Genomic DNA, 21,445 nt, shown 5'->3' on the forward strand with positions numbered 1-21,445 from the left:
CCTCTGGGGTCCCCTTGCCACCTGGACAGGGGTCTTCCATTAACCCATCCCCTGAACATCTCTTAATGGTGGTTATTGACTTTGTCCACACAGTCAGAGGTATTTTTGGCACTTGAAAGAAGCATTGATTTATTGACATACAGTGAACACCTGCTCTTTATCCTGTACATCCTTTGCCGTTTCTCTTATATTTCACCTGCTTTAGTGCCTCACCCTCCACTGCAGCAGACATCCTGTGACACTCTAACAACAAAGCTTTCCACAAACAACCGTGATGCACCTGTGAAAAAGACAGGCCCGACCTGGCTCAGCAGTCTGAAAAGTGACATAACAGTGAAAGCAGGCTCCTTTTGTACCATTCTTCACCTGTCTGAATGGTCCACTTCGCACCAATTTGTGGTTGTTGTTGACAACCTTTTTTATGCCTCCTTCGGTTTTGTCAAATTCTTTTTCTCCGGCTGCCTCTCAGGTATTGAGTGGTGTATTAGAGTGTACAGTATCTACTACACTATAAGTATGAAGGGAAGAACCACCTATCTATTTAACAAACAACCCGATTCTGCCCCCCACTCTCCCTGGGCCTGGGACAACTGTTGGCCAGTTGTCTCGGGCCCAAGGAGAGAGGGGGGCAGAATTGGGGTGTTTGTTAAATAAATAGGTCCCACTGTCGGCTTCCTGGGTCCTCAATTTCACACCTTTCAAACAACCACCAGTGATAGCTAAACTATGTATCTTTTCATGTATAGTCTATACTACAGTATATTTTCATAACTAGTGGATATACTCAAAAGGACAATATTCAGGAAATGTGGTTAAAGGTGGTTTTAAGTATCTCTGTGTACCACGTAAGCAGGGGCACCACTAAGGAGGCGGTAGTGCAGGATAGTTTAGGGGCCCCTGAGCTTCACAAGGGCCCACAGAGGACTATGAACTGGCTACGTTGAAGGCCCAAAACCAAAACAATAGTAGGGTGGAGACTAGGCCTTAAATGGTGATGGCAATCTGTAGTGGCACACCCTCATCTAAGATACTGGACTGCTGGGGGAGCACAGTGGATGCTGGGGGCCTGGAAGTTGATTAGAGCCCTCCAGTGACAGTGTGGATGGATGGATCATGACTGGTGCTGAATCACTGCTGTGCTGTACACATGAGGAGATACAGCAGTAACGGGTGGAGACGCCAAGATGGGACAGCCTGGTCTGGGCTTGACTTGGCACAGGGGAGGCTAAGTAAAGGGTTGGGTTGGGTAGGGGAGGGGGAGTTGGATGGGGTAAGTGGACACCACCCTTCCCTCTGCTCTGCTCTACCCCGATCAATAATGCATAGAGTGCTGCACCATAGAGAAGTGTGGCCAGGACAATGAACTGTGCTTTCCATGAGCTTACAATCCACAAAACAAACCCATCCTCAAAGACCGCCACGTAACTCTGAAAAGGTGCTGGTTTGTATATGAATTTCCTTGTTCATCGCTGATGTTGTAATGTAATTTGCTAAGTGCATTGTGATTTATTAGATGAGATGGTTTGTTTCATTATGTGATAGCCTGATAGCTTTTCAGCGCTGCATGTGCTATCCTTACTAGACGATCATGTGCTTGTCTCGTACAGAAATATTTGATGATAAAATGATAGACAAAACATCTTTCAGGCCAAGGAATAACTCATTGCCTAACCAATCTCTGTTAACTTCCCTGTGTTTAATAATGAAAAGGGACTGACTCGCTCTCTATTACTTATTCATAAGGTTGCTTGTCTTGAATACAGTACATCCACAACAACTGGAACATACTGTCAGCCACTGTATATTCATTTATTTGTTACAAAATGGTAATAGCTCATTGACAAGTAACAGCTGGATGATGCTGGTTGATTTCCACAGCAGTGACTGAACCTGTGTCTATAAAGAAACATGGGGTTTCTGGTGAGATTGGACAGCAGCTTCTCAGTGTCAGAGAGTGCCTGGATCACCATGAGGTTGTTGGCCACTCTCGCTCCTCTGATCCTCATCGTTTGGAGCGGAGGGCAGACTGGGGCCCTGCCCATCCCAGAGGAACTGCAAAGTAATAAGGTGGGCACGCTACTACAACCAACCGGTGGTGAAGTTGGTATGGCCAAGGAGGGGTAGTAGCCCTTCTTTACTGACAATTCCCAGTCAGTGTGTCACTGCTGTCTGAGTACTGTGGTGATTCCTTAACTCTGGCCCAGGGCCCATTGGTGGGCCCCAAAGGTAATTCAAGTGGGCCTTGAAATCATTTTCTAAAAATCAAAATAATGTTTTTGTGTTGCTGTTGACTATTTGAGTTTTATTGTTTATTGCAAGGGTGGGAAACGTGTCTCGAGGGCCGTTTGCAGCCCTTGAGGCCATTTTATGCAGCCCCCCGATGTAATTTTAATGTTATGCAGCTTCACATGAAATTACATATTTTGTAATGGAATCTTAGAAAATACATTTGCAATATAATTAAGTTATATTCAGGGGATCTAGGGAAGGTAGGGTCTGTTTTAAATGGGGTTGCTTTCAATATAGGCCAGGGGGTATAAGTGCAGGGGGAAATCCTAGTTTGTGTTCATAGTACGGCCCTCTGAGGACTTTTACGGCCCTCGGCTGAATTTGGAGTGGCCCCTCGAATGAAAAAGGTTCCCCACCCCTGTTTTTTTTTGGGTCAGAGGTGGGCGGCAAGCTGGAAAAGGTTGGGAACCCCTGCACAACTGTAGGCCTATTATAGTAATACTGATAAGAGGGGGAGTCCACCTCCTGCTCGCTGTGTTGTTAAGGTGAGGAGAGGAGGCTGAGATCCAGAGGGCTCCAGTGACTGTCATACCCAATTGAAACACTAACTGCAACACAGACTGTCCTTCCCCGACTAAGGAGAAGACCTTAGTTATTATGCATTGTATGGTGTTATACCTTGTATTAAGTTAGTACCCTGGTTCTCACCAACGGTGCGTGTGTGTAGCTCCGGAGCCCCCTTTTTCTTTGTGTACACACACATGCACGGTCGCTGAGAACCAGGCTAAACAGTTGGTGCATTGCAGTTAAAATACAGCAAAATCACAAAAACATCCTTGAACAACTTTATCTTCACTGCTGAACAAACGTATTCCTCCTAGAATGAGATCCCTAGCTGATAATGCAACCTGGTGACAAAATAGACAGAACAAAAAAAGTTTCAGGTATCAAGAGTATGACTTCCATAGTGATGTTAAGACCTGCTGAAGTTCACAAAAATGCAAAAAAAAAAAAAAAAAATACATATATATATATATATTAAACTTTCATGCACATCATCCAGAGTCTGGCCGGTGCTGAGGAGAGGATGCTGCTGATGAAGATGCTGGCTGGCATGTCTGAGAGGAACCTGACGGATGAGAACCTGACCAGCAGCCTTGGCCTGGATGAGGAACACCTGAACGGCACCGTGAAGGGCAGCCCAGCCCCCACCCCTCCAGAGAGCACCTGCAAGAACTTCTTCTGGAAGACCATCTCCTCCTGCTGAACGATGTGCAAGAGGGATGGAAAGACAGAAGAAGAAAAAAAACGACTGCAAATATGCAATAATGATAATTATGTTGTGCAATGAGAGGACTGTGGTGCCTTTGCCACATCTACCCATAACACTGTGAGGGAGGGAGGGAAAGAAGTGTGACTTGGCCAGCATGTGCTGCATTTCCTGTTGTCTTGTTTAATATCTGTGCATGGCCTGGCAGGACTGTTTCTTTTTTTGCATGGTGGTGGTCGCAATTATAATTGCCCAGAGACACAGCATCAAACTGCCATCACAGATATGACGTCTAAGTATCCTAAATAACAATGATTGTTTGAACTCCTTGTATGGCTGAAATGTGGTTCCATAGAATGCAACCCACAACTCAACCAGAAATTCCATAATTGAGACGACCCATCAAGGGCTTGCTTGAGCATGTCTGCCTTTCTATTCAGACCACAAGGTAACCAGTTTGACTCTTTACATTCTGAAATTTTGCACTTTAGCACCCTCTACAGGAAACTTTGAATGTTTTACTCATTAAAAGATCTGTCTATAAGTCACTGTTGTGATGTTTTATGTAACAACTTCGCATTAACCAAAATGGAGAGGCTTTGTAATAAAATCATGTAATAAAGCTACTGGACAGATATGTCCAACATCTCACAAATTGAACAGACCAGATTTTTTAAACTAAGAAAAGCAACAAGCAGGTACAAAGTTAGATGTTTATTTTATACTTTGAAGGACTAAAAATAAGACTGTTGTGATACATTTTCTGATAGCATTCCTGCAGAGATGTTTTATTAGCCTCTCCAAAAATAAACAATAATAAAAAATAAATCTTGCCTAAGAAATTCAGAATCACAACTTTTTCCAAGATTCGAAGGACTTGAAGACGAACATTTCCAACCACAAAAGACAGGAAAAGTTCTACAGATTACTTTATGAAAAAATATGCTTTTCCAACCTGCAAAAATCTCACCATTTTGAAATACAATAATCAATGGTTGTACGGTGATGACTGAACCAAGACATTACTAAGAGGAAAAAAACAAAACAAACATAAAAATGTCTTTCAAAAGTAAGACCAAAAACATTATCTGGCAAATACAGCTCAGAAATAAAACAATGTCTAAAACAGAATGGTTGGGTCAAGGAATTATACGAGTCATTCGGATGGGGACTGATCGCCAGACACATTGACATCCCTCTTCCAATTCGCTGCATTTTTTTTAACCCGATTCCTTAAAATCGCAAGATGGCTTCCTTCCCGAAAGAATTACCCACCCCACCAGCCTCTTGCCCTTTCGCATTTTAAAAAAGGGACTTGCTTTGAGGATCCAAACCAATTTGGTAAATTGTCCATAGTCAAATTTCATTAAAAGGCTTCCCCAGGGAATCTGGATACAGAGAGATGCGTAGAAGTCCCTTTTCAGGTATAAGGCATTCGGCAGCGTCTCCACAGTTGGATCATGTTGGGAGCCAAACACCCAACACCACCAACTCCAGTCTTCAGCTCCCCGAACAGTGCCTTCACTCTGGGCTCTGGTGTTAATCTGGGCTCTTCGATGTCCAAGGTCCCTACACATGCGAATTAAAGGTTTTGGCAGTTCAATTAATGGAAGTAACCAAAGATGGGAAGAGAAAACCACAAACTAAAGAGAGATAAAAGGAAAAAAGGATCACAAGAGTAGAGAATAAGCCAATATCAAGTAGACGATAATACCTATTGAAATTAGTTTTATTTGAGAGTTCCCTTTGATTTCACACAACATATAAAATGCATTCAGAACCACGCTAAACAAAAAAGCAAACATCACTAGGGATTCTCCACACCATCCAACTGTGGGCACACTGAAAAAAGCTGTCGTTCACCACACTACGCTCCACACTCGGGCTAAACGTTCAGCCATACAACACACCCCCACACAGCCCACCCACCCACAAGCCCATCCTCACAACAAACAGCACCACAACACATTTTCACACCAAACAAGTGACTAACAGGGAGAATATAAGCACACACCATAACATTCACATCAGATTATATTTATGTGGATTTATAAGCAGAAAGGATACAAATACTTATAGATCGTTTAACAGTCAACTACGTTTGTTATTTTCATTCATATTCATTAGCCTATGCCATTTAAAGATATTAGAAGGAAAAAGATGAAAAAGATAGGAATCTTTAATGTTGAAAATGTAGTGTCCTTCAGCGGGTCCTGGAAGGAGGAGGGGGAAAAACAAAAAAGGAAAAACCAGATGCACTCGTACTTGCGGCTCCCGCTCACATTCGCTCAAACAGTTCTCTTCTCACAGGCTCCCAGTTCTTTTCACACTTGCGTTCACTTGTTCTCTTTCGCTCTCTCTCTCTCGCTCTTTCCGTTCGTGCATACCCCAGTCTCTCATTCTTCGTCAATCAACAATCCACCACCACCATCTCACTCATTGTTCATGTCAGCAGAAACAAAAAGTTGGATTTGAACAAGATTATCCTTTTTTGACTTTAAGTAATCCATTTTTGAAAAAGGGGAGAAAAAGGCAACACCCACCGTCTAACACAGTAAATGCAGAGTGAAGCTGTGTTCTTTGATGGCTTAGCATTTACACATGGGAAGAAGGGTACTGATACTGCTGATACTGTTGATACTGCTGAGCCCGTTCGAACATTGCGGCCAGCGATGGACTTCTTCCAGGGAAATTGGAAAAGAGCTGGTTAACTGCAGGAGAGATTTGTGAAGGCTTCACCTTAAAAAAAAGCTTCAAACAAACGCAAATGCAAACAAAAAAACAACTGCACACAACATTAACTCAAATCAGTCTTACAATGAACTGACCAAGTGTCAGTTTGTCTTTTTTTAAGTTACAAATGGCTAATCATTAACTTGGTTGAAAGGGCAAACTTAAAAAAATTGTGTGACTTTAGACAGTGTCAGACGTCTGTCTTGTAAATAAAATAAATTAATAAACTAAATTAGAGATCAATATAGCTTGACACTTAACCACTCTGAATAAGTCAAGGGATTTAAATTGATCCATTGTGTTTGTGTTTCTTTCTCCTATACAAAAAGGCTGGGCTATTCTTACCCCATATTTTTTTAACGGAAAGAACATCTGACTACAAATGTCTTAATTCAAAGTACTTACCATGTACCATACTTAAACTACAAACTTGAATCATACTCTCAAACAACAAACTCAAAACCAAAACAAAAATAACTCCTCAAACCCCCTTAACTCTCGCACTCTCGCTCACTCACTCACTCCCTCCCTCCCATCTACAGCCTACATTCCCCAGCTAGACTTGGTCTCCATGCTAGTCCCGAAGCTAGAGTTAAAGCCGCCGCTGCCTGAGGCCGAATTGGAGCCGGTGCCCCAGCCCAGGCTGGCTGAGCTCTGGGTGCCGTAGTTGTTGTTGGCGCTATAGGTCTGGCCCTGTTCGCGGCTAGTGCTGCTCTGACCGGTGGCGCTGGTGCCGGTGGCGGCGGTTTGGCCCTGCTGGTTAGCCAGCATACCCATCATGCCCCAGCTGCTCTGCAGTGCCGCCTGTGCGGCCGCCATCATGGCAGGGTTGAGGCTGAGTGCCCCGAAATTCACCCCTCCGCTGTTTGGACTGCGGCTGCCAAAGCCCTGACCCCCAAACCCGGCCCCAAAACGACCCCCACGATCCATCATTTGCCTACTATTGCTGTGCTTGGGCTCAGCGTTGGAGATGTGCACGCTGGTCCCCTTGATGATCAGGTCCTCGCCGCACAGGGCCTGTGCAACCTAGAGGAGCGGATGGAGAGGAGGGAGGAAGGGGGGAGAAGCAGAGAGGCACACATGTAGCAGGCATTCAGAAATCACACAGACTCACACACAGCCAGCAAGCACACAATTCAGCGCGACAATGAAAGGACATTTATGAAACAATACTGACTACTACAGCTAGAGTTAACCAATAAGACAGCCGTGGCTCTCACCTGGTCATCAGCGAATGTGACGAAGGCGAACGCTCTGAAAGGTTTGGGAATGAACACGTCAGTGACCTCGCCGTACTGCATGAAGAACTGTCGGAGGTCGTCAACACTCAGGTCCTCTGTGCAGCGACCCACAAAGACTTTTCGGCTGCGCATGGGCTCATCAGGACCAGCCTGTAAGTGCAATATATATACAACAATCCCATTATGCTGAGATGGTGTTCACTGCAATAGAGATTCTGTTCAAATGTGTGTGTGGAATACTTTGCTTGATAAGGCATCCCTTACCTTAGAGTTTGGTAATTTACAGTCGCACCATCTTCCGTCAATCATATGTCTCTGGGACATGACTTTCATTTGGGTTTCATAGTCTGTGAACCTTACGAAGCCAAAACCTTTGGAGTTGCCAGTCTTCACATCTCGTTTGACCTGGAAAACACCCCCAGCAAAATGCACAACAACATATTATTCCACAAACATAGGATGCAAGCAAGATGTTGAGCATGCATCCAACTAGACACACTCAACTTTAACAATTACCCTGGATAATAGGGGCTTTGACCTCTTACCTGAGCCATGATGACCTCGCCAAACGTAGCAAAATAATCCTTCAGGTCTTGTTCTGATGTTTTCCACGGCAAGCCGAGCACAATCAGGTCTGATGTCTTGGCGACTCCCCTCTTCATCTTCCCACCAGAAGCAGCATCCATTTCATCCATCTTCCTCTTGTTATCTAAGTCAAGAATGCAACCAATAAAATAAATCAGTATAATATTGAATGAACAATTATTGGGAACGTAGGAAACATTTATATAGTTTTCCTTAAGGCCAGTTAGTGAGTATCATTCCATTGCAAGAACATCTGAAAAGCCCGGCAACATTTCATCTCTAGAGTCAACATTAGCTATAGGGACAATTTGCAATTGCCGGCTAGAGGCCGCGAGTTCATTCAAACTAGTCGTCTGGGCATTGAGAGTTCGTGGGTGCCTTGCTGTTTGGAAACAAATGGTTAATCATTGTTGTACCTTTGGGGTAGTTAACGAAGTAGATAAGGTTTCCCCAGTCGGCATCGGGTGCGTGTAGAATTCCGTCGACCAGACGAACCCCTCTCATGCACTGGGAGACGGGATTTCTGTACCGTAGGCCGCAGGCTCCAGGGAACTGTGCAGCCACCGACGACAACAAGATGGTGCCATCATCTTCGGAAGGGATCTCCATAGGCTCCTCGTTTTCATCCTCAGCGACGCGAATATAGCACTCTGCCATTTTGAACAAACACTGCTTTGATAGCTAGCGAATAGCTGTAAACCCGCTTTCTTTGACCTTACGGGTTGGCCTACCTCACGGACCTCCGCACTAAATTACTTGAGGTTAGCTGATAGCTAACTGACTAGCTTGCTAACTTACGATGCACGGCGAAATGTTAGGTTGTGCAAGGAAATGCAACGGTGACGAACTCTGTTCCTCTTCCGATAAACACTTCCAAGCTGTTGTTGCGTGGTTTGGATATCCAGTTGCAGCGAGCGCGTTGAACGTGTCTCCTTCACAAAATTCTACCACCGGCGGCCATGAGACATAAGCGATTAAGCTAGCTGGCTAACAATGACCATGCTTTCGAAATGAATGGCTGGGTATCGTTCGAGCCCTTGAGGAAGCAGATGAAGTCGCAATTCTATGCAAGAACCGCGGCGCAAACCTTGCGTGTTGCAAAATAAAGATATGCTACAAAGTTGCGCCCGAATTTCTGGGGTACCGCAGCAGATAAAGAATAACCACGAAAGGCGGCTTCTCGAAACACTCCCCCAAACTTCTAACAAAATGGCTACCCGTTGTGTCATCGAAGGAATTACATCATCACTTGGGGAGGTCCGTGCGTAAAAGGGTTTGGCCACGGAACCTTATCTGTTGCGGATCACCAATCTTATATTTTTAATTATTATGTTAAAACATTACAAATTACATTGCAGTACATGATGAATGATATTTCCCTGCATTACATAAATTACAATGAATCGGACATTCTACATGCGCACCTCAGTGGCAAGATCTGGTCCAATGAAATTCAAACTTCTTGAGCGCAGGGATATGCGCAACCCAGAGCCATCTAATAACAGAGTTGCGCAAACCGGGGACCAGGAAGTCGGTTGGTGATGTGATTCGCGTAGATTAAAATGTTTCTTAACAGTAAACTTCTGTTCGTTGGAAACTAACACAGAACCATCACATACCAAACAAAGATTAATTACAAACAAATTACATTACCTTTACCACATTTTCTGTGTTCTACCGCCACCTCCTGGAACTAAGTAACTTCTAATAGAACTAAAGTCAATGGGGATTTCCATGTTAACGCTCCGTGAGGCTCCATGAGAGCCGCCATTGCTGTGGAAAGATTGGTCCATAGAGGTCTATGGGAGTGGCGTAACTCTGATATTAGATGGCTCTGGCGCAACCTACCCAACGGTTTGAATTCTATCGACGCAACAGCAACAAATGCCAAAGCACCGTGTGGCAATGGCGCGCATAGCACTCGCCAAAATAAAATAGGCTAAATGAAAATGAGTGTCTTATTAAACGTTACATCATAATTGACCAATAAAATAATCATACACAAGCAACATTATCTTAAATATGTTGATTCCACTTAAACCTCTGTTTGCAAACAAAAAACGCAAACGCCTTCTTTTGTTGTATAGACTCAACCTATAATAAACAGGTGTAATGGTGACAACCTTGTGGTTGTTGACGTCCACTTGTGATTTGTCAAGATAAACACAGCTGTTTTAACACTTGAATATATATGAGTGAAGAAGAAGTCGTGGATGTGCAGATGACTTCAGACCTGTGCCATGGATCTACCTGTATCAGGCATTTTCATCTTTTCCTTGTAGGCCCATGATTATTATGACGCAATATTATGTTGTTTTATTGGTCAAGTTGCATTAGAGTTGTATTAAACATTCTTCTCTCTCTTTCCCCCTTTTAGACTTGTGCTCTTGGTTGGTTCATATCCAATCAGTCATCAGAAAAAGGACTGGGAATGGGACACAGACTCACCAGTTGGGATGTCAGGTAAAAATCACCAGTGTTGTTTGTGTTTACATGTTTACACATTTATATGTGTTCCCATTCACCAACATGGTGCCCCCTTATTTAGTGCCATAGTTGCTCACAAGTGATTTTTGAATGATTTCTTATTGTTTTTATATTTGCTTTCCGGTGGTTGCTGAAGACCCTGTATGTATGCTTGAGTATGATATTAATAGTTACTATTTTCTCTCTTTCCAGTTGAAGAGGGAGATGTTCAGTGCTTCTCTGAATACATGGAGCTTTGGATTCACAAAGCAAGAATAGACGGACTCAAGCTTTGGCTCTCAGGCTTGATGAGAATTCAAGGTTTGTGTTTTTCCCTTCCTTAGTCTGATTTTTTTTGTAACATTTTAGTGGGAGATGTTGAAATTGTCAATGTAAACTGCATGGGTAACCGTAAGTACACTTGAAGTAAATGTTAATCATGTGGGTGTGATGACAAGGCTTATTTAATAGGTATTAAATTCTAGTTGCTACAGCTTTAATTGCAATTGTACAGTAGCAGCGGGGTCTTGCCAAACGGTGCCACCATTTGCCGCTAAGCTGCATGCTTTATGTAATTCTCTTGCATTGATTCTCAAGTCAGTCTAGTTTCCTTGGAGCAACTTAACCGGCAGCTGTCAGCGTGTGGATTTGCACTTCACAAAGACCCAGACAAGCACTTCATCTTCAGAGTTATGTACACTGGCTGCTTTGTACAACTTCGGGTATGATGCCTTCCTCTCCATCTGAAAGTCATTTTATATATTACAATGTATTACAGCTTTGGGAGGCATTGGGAGTTGGGCATTATGTTGAAACCAATTGTTTATGTTTTGCTTCACTCTGGTTACTATTCAATGAATTCACTCACCTAATTTACGTACACCTAATTGGTTTCAATGTAGTAGTAATTTGTTGAGGATCACATTCAGCTTACCTTGTTAAACCTCTTCTCCCCTCACAAACATATGTGTACACACACACACACACACACACACACACACACACACACACACACACACACACACACACACACACACACACACACACACACACACACACACTTACCAGTATGGCAGCTATGCACTGGAGCTGAATTTGCAGAGGAGAATACACCGCTTTGGTGGGAGGTCACACAGCCACGTCATCAAGTGCCCAGCAGTGACATCACCACCGAACAGAGAACATATCCGATGTGACCCAGACTTCATACAGGTGTGTCTTTTCACTGATGGCACAAGTACAGGAAAAATGCAATAATGTTTTAGATATATAGGCTACCATATACTGTTGTGTATTACTTGTTTATCAAACACCTGTGTCTTTTAAAGGTAACTAGAGACGTTCCTTTGGACAGTTGGAACAAAGAGGTGAAGAAAAGAGTTATCAGTAATTGTTCGGTATTCATTTCAATTGTAAGATTATTATTCAGTTCCGGATTTCAATGTTTCCTAACATTGTAGCTCCAGTGGTCTCTTGCCCTGAGAGGAAGTCTTGTGGTCGCTCTGGAGGATGCAAGTCTTATCCAAGCCAATGTGGAGCGCAGTGGTTCAAACATCTCCATCCAGGGCAGAAGAAGCGAAATCCTCAGACCTGTGTTGGTAAGTTGATCTGATACATACACTTTAGTGATAGAGATGACACAAAAATGTGCACATCCAGATTGGATTCAAAGAGATTTAACTGTTGGTTTTTAAGACAATTAATCTTTACATAGACATTTTGTATCAGTACACTAGTTTTATTAGCTGTTTCTGCGTCTATTGCTGCTTCTTTTTTTGTAACTTTGTAACAAGAAAACAAGATCAATGGCCAACATAATAGAATATTTTGAACAAGATTGTAATGATTGCCACAGATTCTGTGCACCCTGGACGTTCCCTTCGCCAGCTTCACCCCAGCCTGACAAATGAGGAAAGGGGGCCCTCTGGTGGCTAATGAAAGTCACACAGCTTACTTGCGATCTCTGTTAACACCTAAAGTAGTTAAGTGTTCAAAATGACAGATTGCTGGCGCGCCTGTGTGTGTGTTCCCCAGGTTATAGAGACCAAAGGTGAATTCCTGCCCCTCAAGCTCGTCAGTGGACATTACGCCTACAGCATGGAGGCCACTTGTCCAGACGGTTGGTGAACATGAAAATATTAAGTGACACAGAATTTTTGAGACATGTTTACAATACCCTGCCTAGACACACACTGAATGTAACATTGCATACATATGTGTACAATAGTGAAAACACATATTATTGCTACTACTATTATTATTATTATTATTATTATTATTATTATTATTATTATTATTATTATTAGTTGTTGATCTACTTACTTTGTATTTTAGTAGTAGTAATAGTAGAATTAGTCTGCACAATAGTGTATTATTTTTAATTTATAGCTGCAGAAATTCTCTCTTTGTTTAAAATGTAGTTGTAGGCCTATGACAAATTGTTAATTATTTCTGTAGTGTCCAGATCTGTTCCTGAGAAGACCGTGCTCAACATCTTCAAGCGTCGCATGGGTCTAACGAAGAGAGGAGGATATGAGAATGACACCCTGTCTGTTAGCAGTGTAGTGGTGAATCAGACTGACAAGTTCAGCTGGTCTGAGAACAGTGACTTTGTCCAGTTGGTCATCCACACCTCAGCCATACAGCACCACAAGGTCAGTGGAGGAACAGTAGGGTCTAATACACCTGGTCAAAGACTGTACTGAACGCAGAACAGTAGGGTCACTGATGTTATTGTAGTTGCAGATGTCAGGGTGGTGCAACCACAGCTAATGCCAATATTGTATGGATTAAATATTGTGTATGTGTTTTTATTGCATTACCTAAAAAGCATATATTGCAGTAATTACCAATTGATAATTAATTTATTGGCATTACCCTAGCTGTGGTTGTACCCCTTCATATCTGCTACTAGCAAAACATAATTGACCCAGTACTATTCATTAATCATTAGACAACATTGTTTTAGCGATTTTAACATGCTCTACAAATATGAGGGTCATTCTATAATTTGAGTGATATTTCAGGGGGGATTTTTTATTTGGGGCATTTTCTTTTTTCCCCCCCAATAAATAACAGCTGTTTCCATGGTATACACCCTTGAGAGTCCAAATCAAGTAGTTGCTGAGCTTAATCTTAAATTGCTTAAAAATATTTTAATGAAAATGAACATTTACTTGTTTATTCTGTAAATCATGTTGCAATAGAGTACTGTATATGATAATGAAAAACTATAATAATATGTAGAACTATGATAATTTCCCATGATTGTAACAAGAGACGATTTCTGTATTGAAGTTTAGTTTTGTTCTGAGCATTCTATATACCGTATGAGGCTTTTGTTGGGGAATGTCCCAGGCCTAACTCAAACTTGCGTCCCCACGGGCATGCAGGCAGCCCATCCATAGCACAGTGTCAGTGCAGTGCTCCACAGCTGCCTCTACGTTATACAGTATGATGCTTGATGATGCTGTCCTGTGTCTCTGTGCTGCAATAGATCTGCACAGGGGAAGGAGAAGGGGAAGGAGGAGTGGGGCCTCTGCAGCCTTTCTTCAGGGTGGACGCAGTGCTTTCCTTCAAAGAGACAAACCACAAGATGCACTGGACCATGGAAAATACACTGCCATGCATGAGTAAGTGAACTGTTCTGAAATGTTATAATTACTTTCGCATTATTAGATGCTAGAAGAGTAAAAATGTGATTAAAAGTATCTGAAAAGGTAACAAAAGTTTGTGTAATTGACTTTTGCTCTGGTTTTTTTATTTTTATTTATTTATTTATTTATTTATTTTTTCAGGGCCTTCTGGTCCCTTTTTGGTGGCTCAAAAAAATCCCTCCTCACCTGAATATCCCCTGACGGTCTCCCCAACACCCAACTCCCCAGCACCAGGGCTGCATTCAAATATCCCAAATCCAAGTGAATTATCGACCAGCACGCTACCTAAAGATGGACGCTTGGTGTCAGCAGCCGCGTCAACTCAGAAAATGACCATGGCTACTAAAGCAGTCAGCTCTACCAAGCACCACAGCCCAGAACCAGCTACAGACTACACAGCTAAACCTACAGAACGATCATATATGAAAAGCAGTACAAGAATGAACACCAGACAAATTCTCACAGGTAAACAGCAAACAATGACTGATATCACTAAGCATTCTGGACCATCTTCTACCCCCTTTTTGGTCAAAACCACTTCCAATACATATACAGTGGCGCACACATCTTCAGGGGTTGGTCAAACCCTGGAGGGATCATGGATAGGTAAGGAGGATGTCCCTCAGCCTCCATCCCCAACTCTCATCCATCAGACTTTTCAGGAGTTGTCAGGTTCACCTTTGAGCGAGGAAGAAGCGAAACTCCTGGAGACAGATGAAATGATCCCAGCAGCGGCGTCTGTAAAAAGTGAAAATGCTGTCACCATAAGTAGAACACCAAGTCTGAAATCTGAGAATGCGTCGAGAACTACTGGGTCAGGACAAGTGGACCAGAAGAGACAAAACACTTCAAGCATTTTGCTGCCATATTTGAACCATATCAAGCAAAGTACAGCCACATACACAAGAGCACCACAGAAAAGTGTTTCCAGCACGGACTTTCCAGACAAAGAGCCCATCAGCACGAGTATGGATGTGTCACAGCCAGCGACCATCATCACAGCACAAACACTGCATCACAAACTGGAGCCGTCGGGTCTTCCCACAGACATAACATTGTCAATCACTAATTTGCCACACACCTCACCACCACCACCTACTCAGGTCTTGACAGGTAGTACCCAGGTGGTTGATCCCTATTCTGTGCATAGGACAGAGGAGGGAGAGTCTTCTGGGATAGGGCCGTTGACTCCATCCTCTGATTGTTTGGAGACTGAACAAGGCATCGGGATATCCAGCAATGCCTCCCTCCTCCCCCACGGCCCTGGTTCTCTGAGGAGCACCACTAACCAGCTAGTCCCAGATGTCGTGTCTCATGCATCAGACCAGTCAACCACCGTCACACCCCCCTCTAGCTCTCTGATGGAGAAACTGCAGTCTATCGTCTCTGCTTCTGTGCCCCCTCAAAAGGTTGCATCTACTTCACATTATGCTGTTACCAGAACATCCAATGGAGGGCTCACAGATAATAATGAAGGTCTGCACAGTAGTACGCTTGCGAGAGTGCCCATGTCTTACAAGACAGAGGCAGAGTATAGTGGAACGGTGGAGGAAGACAGAAGTACGATGCCCTCAGTTACCCTGATTCCGTACCCTGAGAGTAGGATGCGAAGGTCTGAGATGATCTTAAAGGGCCTTCTCTATGGGACCACGGGACATTTTGTAAAGAACAGTGGCGTATTGTCCACTCGACAGTGGACATCTACAGTGAAACATCAGAGATTTCGCCATGTGTACACAAAGAGAGATCTTTGTATTAATAGTCTTGTTGTTAGAGGACCAAAGCCCATATAAAAGCACAATAACACACAGACCTTTGCAACCAGTCTCTGGCGGTGAACAGGTTGCCTCCTCAAAGGCTGTTGTGTCTCAATCATATTATCAGTTTTGGGGTATGTGTTTAAAGACAAGATAGCCAAGATGGCCAGTGTCTAGGTTGGGGGAAAATGGGGAAATAAAAAATGGAAACAGCATTGTAAGGATGAAAACGAAATTACTTATAGCCCCTTAACCCTTTAAGACACAGCCCCTGTTGTAAATTAGCTGTTACCAGAATTGCAGTTACCAAGTCGTACTGTCATAGTGTAGTACTATGGTAATAAAGTTTTTTCAATGACTATTACCACATACCAGTAGTGGAACGGTGTGTGATAAAGGATAAGTGCACTATTTTCAACATTAAGCCTTTTCTGAGTTGTCTGCAATGTTTTAGAATCCCCCTGTAATTTATTTAATGTTTGCTGCTGTCTTGATCATTTGGCTAATGTGGATTTTGTCTAAACAATCTTTATAATGGCTGTCTATGCCCAATTGCGCATGTACAAATTTGTTCTAAAACCACCCTAAACATTTGTTTTCCAGACTGTGCAACTCACTGAGAGTTCAGGGGTATTCACTGGTATTTAAATTTTTTGTAGCAAAATATGGCTTCTGTCATGTTTTATGTTGCATTTTGTAAATACATTTTTCTCATTAATTCACAAACTGGCAAATAAAAATAACAAAAGTCATACTTCACCTTTGAACTTGTTGGGGAACACCCCTAACCACTTACTGAGATGCATGCTTGCGAAAGCAAATGTTTATGGTGTTTTTAAGAACATACTGTATTTGGGCATGCCCATTGACGGACGTTGTGAAGCCCATTGAGACAACATCTAAATTAGCCAAATAACGGAGACAGCTGCAAACATAAAAAGGGGGGACTCTAAAACATTGCAGATAACCCAGAAAAGGCACTTAATGTTCAAAATAGCGCACTTGTCCTTTAAGGTTCTTATGGCAATAGGTCGACCAGCCTCGGAAATCACTTATAACATCATGGCATTGAGAATGACTTCTAATTTACCCTCTCAGTCTGTGGCAGATAAAACCACAGAAAATGCAGAGGTGGAAACTAACCAAAACAGCTGACAGAAAAGCCTGACACACATAAACATCTAATTTGTCCACGTCCTGCTCTCACCACTTAAGATAAACAGACATGCTGAATATTATCTCTGCTCCATGCTTTGAAACGAAGCAGAAACTTAAACACTTTCACAGATTTTTTAAAAAGAAAACAGAAAAGTATGGCCAGGCCTCTGTGCCAGTGAAGCCGAGCAGCAGAGAGTGACTACAGAGAGAGAAAGAGAGCCAGCAGGTTGCCCTCACCACTCACTGCTGCCGTCGCTGAGGACAGGAGTGGGTGGCAACCGTCGCCACGGTGATGGCTGATTATGACAGCGAGCATAAGCACGGCTCTGGTTCTCTCTCCACCAAGCAGAGCCCGGGGGCAGACATTCACTAAAGAGACCCGGGCCGGCCTCAGCAGCGGCAGCGGTAGCAGCTCACTAGATATGTCTCCATGCAGCATGTCTCCACATGAAACAGACTGTGAGCACCTTACGCTGCAGAGCAGATCCTGTTTTTATCCTGGTGCCTGCAAGGCACACGCACAGATGATATGAACTGACTGAACACCACATTTTATTTGCAGAATTGGTATTGTAAGGGGAGAATGTTATTTGTACCTTTATGGTTTGAGTGATTGTACTTTTATAAGATAAATAAAGGCTCATTTTCCCCATTTTGGGAAAAAGGGAAAATAATCAGCTCTATAATCAGTCATTTGTGGACAAAAACTTGTTAGAAACTTGTGTTGCGGAAATAATTTATGCCTAGCAATTTAATCTGCATAAAGGGCATCATAGAGCTTGTTTGGTATTTAGGGCATGAATTGTCCTTACAAATCAAATTAGGACACCAAAGGATTTCTGGCTTCTGGCATGACACAGAAATACAGTAGACATAGACAACAATAAGTAGTCTATTGTAGTGCTTTTTGTGATTGTTGCCACAACCTGGACAGCAGAGGGCGCCATTGTTCACGTTTTGAGACGTTATTTGAAGACTGACTTCACCCAACTGCTATATAATTACATGCTTTGTGTCTTGTGTTTATTTCTGTTTTCACAAGAATTACAAAATTATTTAAACTGCTTTAGTTTTCCCCCCACAAACACCACATATGAGAGCTATATCCTCTTTACATTATAGATCTTACAAGAGACAAATGCACAGATACTGAATTACACACGCAGCTGCTGAGCAGCGTTGGGCAATGGCTTTTGTGGAATCAGACTCCAAGGTGCTTTTTGTCCATGCTTGAGCAGTTTCAATTACTTCGGGGGAAATGGTTGGGCATTTTGAAGTTCCACCAAAATCTATGCGACGGGGAAATATCTCTGGGCATTAGTTATGGGGGTGAGTGAGACATAGTAATTTCAGGACAACTGGAAGCACAATTTAAGTGAACCATGGCACCACCTGAGACTAGGCAGGGCAGTGTAGGCCTATATACAACAATTTTCTTATTAGCTTTTCATTTTGACTGGCACATGTGCATAGTAGCCTATATACCAATGACACACAGACAAAAAAGGTGTTTTAATATACGCCTATATTAAGTCAGGACAAAGACATCAAAGACAAGGTGTGTGCTTGCCTGCAGCCTGTACTTGCCTTGCATGCATCTGTAGGTAGGGACACAGTGCTGGGGCTGGGGCTGGGGCTAAGACTGAGGCTGTGCCCATCTGCTGTATTGTCTGTCTGGCATCTGGCCTGCAAACTAGCAGGCAGGAAACAAAATGGGGTTAGAAGGACCACCATCATCCTCTGGCTTTCATGTGGCCCGGCCATGCTAGTCACTATATTATCGGTTTAGACTGTGAAGTGTCATCCTTTGTTGAGCGAAAGAAGTCCCTTTCATGTGTTACGGTGTGTCTGTGTGCGTGCGTGCCTACATGCATGCGTGTGCGTGTGTGTGTGCATGCGCCTACATGCATGCGTGTGTATGTGTGTGTGCATTTGAGTTAGAGAGTTCGAGTGTCTGAGTGCGCAGGCCAGGCGTATGTTTTTTCCCCCGTTTTTAAAAATTCTGATCGGAGCATATGGCTTGCACATCTGGGAGATGCTCAACGCGGCACCCAAACAACCCGTCCTCCTGCGCTGGTGCCACCGCCGCCGCGAAGGGGAAGTGCCGCCTCACGTCTCCCGGATGGATCCCGTGTCTCCCTTAAAATAATTATCATCCTGTCACACCGCGCTTATTTAGAACACTCAGGTTAATACATTTCTGAGGTTCATCTGCCGCACAACATATGGGGGAGGCGGGTGGTGTGTGTATGTATGTGTGTGTGCGTGTGTGTTTGTTTGGGTGGGTTGGCGGAGAGTCATTTAGAAAAGTGTATCTGACAGCCATGTTCTTTGGCAGCTTCCAAGTACAGAGACACGTATATGTAACAGGGGCCACATCTCCAGCCTGTTGGCCATGGCCCCGGTAACATGCGTGAGGTATGCTTGTAAGGTCACAGACTTGGTATGCCGCTGTTGTCGAGGATGGGTTCCTCTAGTAGCTGCGTAAAGGGTTCCCACGCTAGGCTTCCTCACATCATGCTCTGCTCTTCTCCAGATGAGGGGAGCAGTGGAGAGAGAGCGTATGTGTTAGGGAAGGATGGAGTGAGGGATGGAGGAATGTTACAGAGAAAGAGAGAGGGTCAGAGAGAGAGAGAGAGGAAATGAGAAAAGGGGGAGGCAGCAGAGCGAACAAAAAAAGGGGACCAAAAAAAGAGCGAACACGGAGGATAAAGTGGAAGGAAAGAGGAAAAAGAGAGAAAGGGGAGAGGGAAGAGCAAGGGAGAGGCTGACTTAGGATAAGGAGAGAGAGTGTGAGAGAGAGGCTGGGTTGCAGTGGTGCCGACAGGGGGGGACAAATGGGACAGTTGTCCCGGGGCCCAGGGACAGAGGTGCCCCAGAATTGGGTCCTCATTACATTGTATCAATGGGGCTGGGGGGCCCTTTCAGATGACTTTGTCCTGGGCCCGGCCAAAGCTGTCAGTGCCCCTGCTGGGTTGTGTTGTATAGATGTGGGGGTCCAGTGGTAGAGAGAGAGAGAGAGAGAGAGAGAGAGAGAGAGAGGCTGGCTGCATGTTGGTAAGTGAAGGCTTATTTTAGAGAGGGGGGTGTGGGGGTGCTGGCTAGAGGTTGGTAAGTGAGGGCCCAGTGGTTGAGCGCGCTCCCTCCTCATCTCACTTGCCGGGTAATTACGGCATCACGGGTCATCCATGCATGTAACCGCGGTGACGCTGCACAGTAGCAGATGTGCTCACGGCATTATGGAGCAGTGAACGCGTGAAGGTAAACAAAAACAGATGCAGCTGGTTGCTAAGGGACTCCAGCCAAACTTCTTGGGTTCGTTCACTCGCTGGCGGGCTGGCTGGTTGCAGCAAGGCTGGCTGGCTGGCTGGCTGGCTCGCGCACACACGCGCACCCCTAATTGTTCCCATGTGTAGTGGGCCCAGTGCCGGCGGAGAAATGAAATGGACGAGAGGCGGAAGTGGCATGTTTTAAAGCTGTGCCTGGCTGCCCGGCTCTCTGAATGGGAAATTTGTGAATGGGATTAGTTGCGGTGGTGCGTTTCTTTTTTTTAAAAATGAGGTGAGTGTGTGTGAGCAGTGCACATATGTGTGTGTGTGTGTGTGTGTGTGTGTGTGTGTGTGTGTGTGTGTGTGTGTGTGTGTGTGTGTGTGTGTGTGTGTGTGTGTGTGTGCGTGCGTGCGTGTGCAGGGCCACTGACAGCTTTTGCTGGGCCCAGGACAAAGCCATCTGAAAAGGCCCCCACCTCAATACCTACAATGTAATGGCGTCCCAATTCTGGGCCCGTCCATTCTCTGGGCCCGAGACAACTGACCCCTTTGTCCCCCCCTGTCAGCGGGCCAGTGTGTGTGTGTGTGTGTGTGTGGGGGGGGGGGGGGGGGGTTCGATTGTAACTGGCATTGCCCCTCAGCTGAATAGGCATTTCTTTCCTCCCTGAGCCCACAGTAAGAGGCAGCTATGGTGCAGTGCACAGCCACAGCCTCAGCCTCAGTCTCGGCCTCAGTCTCAGCCTCTCTACACAGGGCCGGGAGGGCTATGAGAATACCCCCTGACTGGGGGAACACCACGTCTCATCCCAGAACGCTAAAGCACTGAGAGAGACAACACAGTCATGTAAAACAGAGGTCTGTCTAAGTTTCTCTATGTGTTCATCCCCCTCCCTCTCTCTCTCAATCTTAATCTGTTTTCTATTACATCCCAGAACAAGAGTGGTTCATGGGATGCAGTGCACACAGAAAAAGTAACCGAGACCTGCAGCACACATACATATAGTGTAATTAGACGTACCATACTCTTTTTTACTAAAACACACTGACAATGAGCACTTGCATCAATACTACTACTTTTAAT

General features: G+C 44.2%; 3 protein-coding genes across 8 annotated transcripts in view; 2 read left to right on the forward strand and 1 right to left on the reverse strand.

Moving 5' to 3' along the window:
* The first annotated feature begins 1,287 nt into the window (after window positions 1–1,287).
* sst6 (somatostatin 6) lies at window positions 1,288–4,102 on the forward strand. Of its 2 annotated transcripts, none has more exons than XM_063208899.1 (3): window positions 1,288–1,435; window positions 1,879–2,067; window positions 3,293–4,102. In XM_063208899.1, exons 2-3 carry the CDS (start codon window positions 1,909–1,911, stop codon window positions 3,494–3,496), a joined length of 363 nt encoding a protein of 120 aa, XP_063064969.1. In that variant the 5' UTR covers window positions 1,288–1,435; window positions 1,879–1,908; the 3' UTR covers window positions 3,497–4,102. The 2 variants fall into 2 exon arrangements, with proteins under 2 accessions (XP_063064969.1, XP_063064970.1); XM_063208900.1 differs by having other exon boundaries at window positions 1,882–2,067.
* Window positions 4,103–4,198: 96 nt separating this feature from the next.
* tardbpa (TAR DNA binding protein a) lies at window positions 4,199–9,287 on the reverse strand. Of its 4 annotated transcripts, XR_010036402.1 has the most exons (7): window positions 8,475–9,285; window positions 8,019–8,182; window positions 7,738–7,878; window positions 7,453–7,623; window positions 7,174–7,258; window positions 6,043–6,210; window positions 4,199–5,068 (listed from the first exon to the last, which is right to left on the reverse strand). XR_010036402.1 is itself a non-coding variant. In XM_063208897.1 (6 exons), exons 1-6 carry the CDS (start codon window positions 8,713–8,715, stop codon window positions 6,095–6,097), a joined length of 918 nt encoding a protein of 305 aa, XP_063064967.1. In that variant the 5' UTR covers window positions 8,716–9,285; the 3' UTR covers window positions 5,211–6,094. The 4 variants fall into 4 exon arrangements, 2 of the variants coding, with proteins under 2 accessions (XP_063064967.1, XP_063064966.1); XR_010036401.1 differs by having other exon boundaries at window positions 6,043–7,258; window positions 8,475–9,287; XM_063208897.1 differs by lacking the exon at window positions 4,199–5,068 and having other exon boundaries at window positions 5,211–6,210.
* A 1,163-nt stretch (window positions 9,288–10,450) lies between these two features.
* The window catches only part of c10h1orf127 (chromosome 10 C1orf127 homolog), a 21,170-nt gene continuing 10,175 nt past the window's right edge, over window positions 10,451–21,445 (forward strand). The window contains exons 1-10 of one of the 2 annotated variants that reach the window (XM_063207631.1): window positions 10,451–10,521; window positions 10,738–10,845; window positions 11,122–11,246; window positions 11,593–11,736; window positions 11,853–11,891; window positions 11,985–12,122; window positions 12,559–12,643; window positions 12,982–13,178; window positions 14,021–14,156; window positions 14,322–14,645. In XM_063207631.1, the coding sequence (XP_063063701.1) occupies window positions 10,515–10,521; window positions 10,738–10,845; window positions 11,122–11,246; window positions 11,593–11,736; window positions 11,853–11,891; window positions 11,985–12,122; window positions 12,559–12,643; window positions 12,982–13,178; window positions 14,021–14,156; window positions 14,322–14,645 (1,303 nt within the window). In that variant the 5' untranslated portion in view covers window positions 10,451–10,514. Of the gene's footprint in view, window positions 10,522–10,737; window positions 10,846–11,121; window positions 11,247–11,592; window positions 11,737–11,852; window positions 11,892–11,984; window positions 12,123–12,558; window positions 12,644–12,981; window positions 13,179–14,020; window positions 14,157–14,321; window positions 16,153–21,445 lie in introns of those variants that run through there. The other variant, XM_063207630.1, reaches the window with a different exon arrangement.

The sequence above is a fragment of the Engraulis encrasicolus genome, chromosome 10 (genome assembly GCF_034702125.1).
Source record: "Engraulis encrasicolus isolate BLACKSEA-1 chromosome 10, IST_EnEncr_1.0, whole genome shotgun sequence".
NCBI lineage: Eukaryota > Metazoa > Chordata > Actinopteri > Clupeiformes > Engraulidae > Engraulis > Engraulis encrasicolus.

Bases quoted from the DNA above. Each gene is read 5' to 3' on its own strand.
- sst6 (XM_063208899.1), top strand. From the start codon at position 1,909: ATGGGGTTTCTGGTGAGATTGGACAGCAGCTTCTCAGTGTCAGAGAGT. The intron at 2,068-3,292 runs GTGGGCACGCTA...CACATCATCCAG, and splicing joins AGGAACTGCAAAGTAATAAG to AGTCTGGCCGGTGCTGAGGA.
- tardbpa (XM_063208896.1), bottom strand. From the start codon at position 8,715: ATGGCAGAGTGCTATATTCGCGTCGCTGAGGATGAAAACGAGGAGCCT. The intron at 8,183-8,474 runs GTACAACAATGA...TTCTTGACTTAG, and splicing joins CTTCGTTAACTACCCCAAAG to ATAACAAGAGGAAGATGGAT. The intron at 7,259-7,452 runs GTGAGAGCCACG...CCGCTCCTCTAG, and splicing joins TCACATTCGCTGATGACCAG to GTTGCACAGGCCCTGTGCGG.